Source organism: Myotis brandtii, unplaced genomic scaffold (genome assembly GCF_000412655.1).
Source record: "Myotis brandtii unplaced genomic scaffold, ASM41265v1 scaffold929, whole genome shotgun sequence".
In the NCBI taxonomy this organism is placed as follows: Eukaryota; Metazoa; Chordata; class Mammalia; order Chiroptera; family Vespertilionidae; genus Myotis; species Myotis brandtii.
In genome coordinates this window covers 1,546,332-1,550,007 of record NW_005371832.1, presented here as the reverse complement: position 1 = coordinate 1,550,007, position 3,676 = coordinate 1,546,332, and the positions used below count along the sequence as shown (strand labels likewise).

The 3,676-nt window shown below is 58.1% G+C and overlaps 1 protein-coding gene across 2 annotated transcripts in view; it reads right to left on the bottom strand.

Annotated features, from left to right (window-relative positions):
- Nucleotides 1-3,676, bottom strand: part of LOC102258811 (trem-like transcript 4 protein) — an 81,085-nt gene that overhangs the window by 30,413 nt on the left and 46,996 nt on the right. The window contains exon 2 of one of the 2 annotated variants that reach the window (XM_014533013.1): nt 1,004-1,064. The exons of the other annotated variant lie outside the window; for it this stretch is intronic. Within the exon in view, the coding sequence (XP_014388499.1) occupies nt 1,004-1,064 (61 nt within the window). The remainder of the gene's footprint in view (nt 1-1,003; nt 1,065-3,676) is intronic. 2 annotated transcript variants of the gene reach the window in all.

The following is a 3,676-nucleotide window of genomic DNA, read 5'->3' as shown; positions in this document are numbered from 1 at the left end:
GAGAATGATCGAGCAGCTGATGTGTGTGCGCCAGGCCCCCAGCTGACCGAACAGCTGGACAGGCTCAGCAGCCAGGCGGGGGTCTTCAAAGGTACTGTTTAACCCTTGACCATCACGGGGAAATGTAGGGGGGCTGTGCACCTCTGAAGCTTTCAGGAGGCATATGGGGGAGGGGCCCAGGGTTAGGAGGAGCCTCAAGCTTCCCACACTGAGGCTGAAGATCACTCATGTATCAGAGGCGGGTGCAGAGTGGGACCCAGGCCCTCTGAGCCCTCGGCCCCTGCAGCTCCCAGCCTCACCCCGAATCCAAGTCTGCTCACTATGTGTGTCCCCTGCCTGTCCCCATTCCCTGAGCCCACACAGTCACCTGTGACCCGCCTCAAGCACAGCCCTTGGAGAGAAGGTTGGGATTGGGGTCAGGGGGAGGGGTGCCCGGAATGGACCCATAAGCCAGGTTTGCTCAAGCCTGAGGCAGCTTGGTGATGAGTATGAGTCAGCGGGGAGCCCTGTGAGCAACAACAAGTGTTTGGAGAAGTGTGTGCGCTGGGGAAGGGAGAACCGAACTAAGATGGCAGTCTGAGTTCTGGCGCTGGTTCTGCCTGTAACCAGCGGCGACCTCGGGAAGGGGCCCGGGGTTCAGCCACGGGGGCTGGGGCACCTGATTAGGTCCTTTCCAGCATCAGCTTCCTGTGGGTCAGGGAACCTGAGAAGCACACACAGAGGGAAGGACTCACCTGGAGATACCGTCAGATGGATGGCTCTGAGAATGTCGATCTGGGGATATTCATAGAATCCACACCAATACAAGCCCGAGTCCTTCTCTGCCAGCGCAGCCATGGTGACGGTGAAGTACCCCTGTCCGGGGTAATCCCTGATGACGAATCTCGGGTCTCCAGGCTCCTGGCCGAGCCTGGGATGGTTGACTAATGAGGTACAAGTTCCCTCTGTTGTTATTCTGCACCAGGTTTTCGGCTTTGAACTATTCTGGGGTGGATAATCACACCTTACGGAGACTTCCTCCCCTTCCAGTTTCTGCAGCAGCAGTGGCTGCTGTTCCCAGGAGCCTGAGAATAAACCCTCAGGTCAGGGAGCCCCCTGCCTGCCTCAGAGCTGAGAGGGGCCCCCTCCTCAGGAAGTCCTCCCTGCTCCACTCAGTGCCCCCCTCCATCCCTCACATCCCCTGCTCACAAGCCTCCCGCAGCCTCGCCCCTCCTTCGCACTCGCCTCAGGCCACACTACTAGCATCCCTCCTCCTCTTCCCCTCACCTCTGCCCTCACCTGAGGCCAGGAGCACCAGCAGGACAAGGGGCAGCAGGTGGGCCTCCCCGCAGGCCATGGCCCTCTTTCTGAGCTGGTGGCAGCAGCCGCCCTGAGGAGAGGGCGCCAGAGCTAGCAGGGTCAGCAGCCGCCCAGCCTGTCTGGGAAGAAGAGCTGAGGAAGGCAAAGACTGCAGGTGGGGAGGGGGCAGGGAGTAGGGAGGCCTGGGCCTATGCAGGACCCGCCCCTGTCCGCTGCCTCTGGGCCTGGCTGGGGGCTCTCTGGGCCAAGCCTGCCTGCTGCTCCCTCCCCTGGGTGTGGGGAAATGGGTGAAAGCCCCAGAGGAAATGGTGGTGAAATAAGAAGCCATTTCTCCTCCCTCTTTCTCTCTGTCTCCGCCTCACCTTTCTCCTCGCCACCAAGAACAGCAGGGCTGAGGGGAGTGACAGAGGCAGGGGACCCTCTGGAGGCCCCAGTGCTCAGAGGCCTCCTGCCCAGGCTTCTGGGAATTGGGGTGTCCTGTGGGGACTTTAGGGGCAGGAGGAGGTGGGTAGTCATTTCCAGGGAGGAGGTGCAGGGAAGGTCCCTGGCAAGGGTGGGAGAGCAAAGCAGACCTTGGGGGGTCAGGAGATGGGTGCGGAAGGAGGGGTGAAAGGGGGCCTCTGCCCTCTGTGTCCCCAGCTCCCAGCCGCCACTATCATCACTCCTTAAGCCTTTGCTGAAAGATCATATTAACCAAGCTCATTTAAAAAGTAATTTGTACTTTACATCCCTGTGACTAACAGGGGACCTCGCCAATAATATTGCAATAACTGGGTGTGGTGCCAGGGGGGCACTGACATGCTGGGGGACCACTTTTTAAAGTATGTGACTGTCCACCTCTATTCTGTACACCTGAAAGCAACACAAAATCACACGGAATGCAAACTGGAACTGAAAAATAAAAATCCTAATATATAAAAACCCTGGGTCCATCATAACCGAAGGCTCGACCAACCAGAAGTCAGTCCTGCAATCAGCCTGGGTTGCCATGGCGACCCAGCACTGACTGCTGAGGGGGCTGCGAATCAGGCCTGGAGAGAGGCCTGAAGAGAGAAGCAGGGTCTGATCTGTAGCCTGTGTGGCAGCTGTTGATCAGCACTTGCCTCTCTCTTTCTCTCCCAGCAGGGCCAGCAGCTGCGCCTCCATTTCTCTCAAGGCCTCCACTGGGGCTGCTGATCAGCCCCGCCTTTCTGATCAGGCCCCGTTGATAGGCCCAGAGATGCTGACTGCATAGAAACTGACCAATTAGAACAAAATTTGGGTGAACTGTGAGGAGCCAATGGCTGCCGAGGAGGCGGAGCTTTTGACACTGACTGGCATAGAAACCGACCAATCAGAACCAAATCTGGGTGAACTGTGAGGACCCAATGGCTGCCTAGGAGGCAGAGCTTTTAATTCTGACTGGCTCTTCCCCTCCCCTCTGCCCTCACCAGAGGTCAGGAACACCAGCAGGACAAGGGGCAGCTCCCAACTGCTCTCCCTGCCAGCCTGATCTCCCCCTCAACCATTTAACCCTTGACCCACTAGCCAGTAATAGCACACACCTCCCCCAGGTACCCATTGTACCTGCAGGGGAGGGCAGTTAGGGGCGATCAGGCAGGCAGAGATAGAAACCGGCCAATCAGAACCAAATTGGCCGGCAGAGGAGGGCAGTTGGGGGCGATCAGGCTGGCAGAGGAGAGCAGTTGGGGGCAATCAGGCAGGCAGGCAGGTGAGCGGTTAGGAGCCAGCGGTCCCAGATTGCGAGAGGGATGTCTTTGATTGGAGAGGTTGCAGACTGGGCTGAGGGAACCTCCACTCCATGCACAAATTTTGTGCACTGGGCCACTAGTCCTATATAACAAAAGGGTAATATGCAAATTGACTGAATGGGGGAACAACTGGTCGCTATGATGTGCACTGACCACCAGGGGGCAGGTGCCCAAATCAGGAGCTGCCCCTTGGTGGTCAGTGTGCTCCCACAGAGGGAGTGCTGCTCAGCCAGAAGCTGGGCTGACAGCTGGTGAGCGCAGTGGTGGTGGTGGGAGCCTCTCCTGCCTCCATGGCAATGCTAAGGATGTCCTACTGCCAACTTAGGCCCGCTCCCCACGGAGAGTGGGCCTAAGCCATCAGTTGGACATCCCCCGAGGGCTCCCAGACTGCAAAAGGGAGCAGGCTGGGCTGAGGGATACCCCTCGCCCCTGAGTGCATGAATGTCGTGCACTGGGCCTCTAGTTAAAATATAAAAGAAAAGAATCTGTCATTGGAGGAGCTACAGGAAAACAATTGCCATGGCCGCGTATAGTCACTAGACAGACAACCAAGTCAGAGAGCCCTGCACATGCGCAGTGTGGCCTGTGGGGCTGACAGGGGCAGACTCCCGAGGCAGAGACTGGCA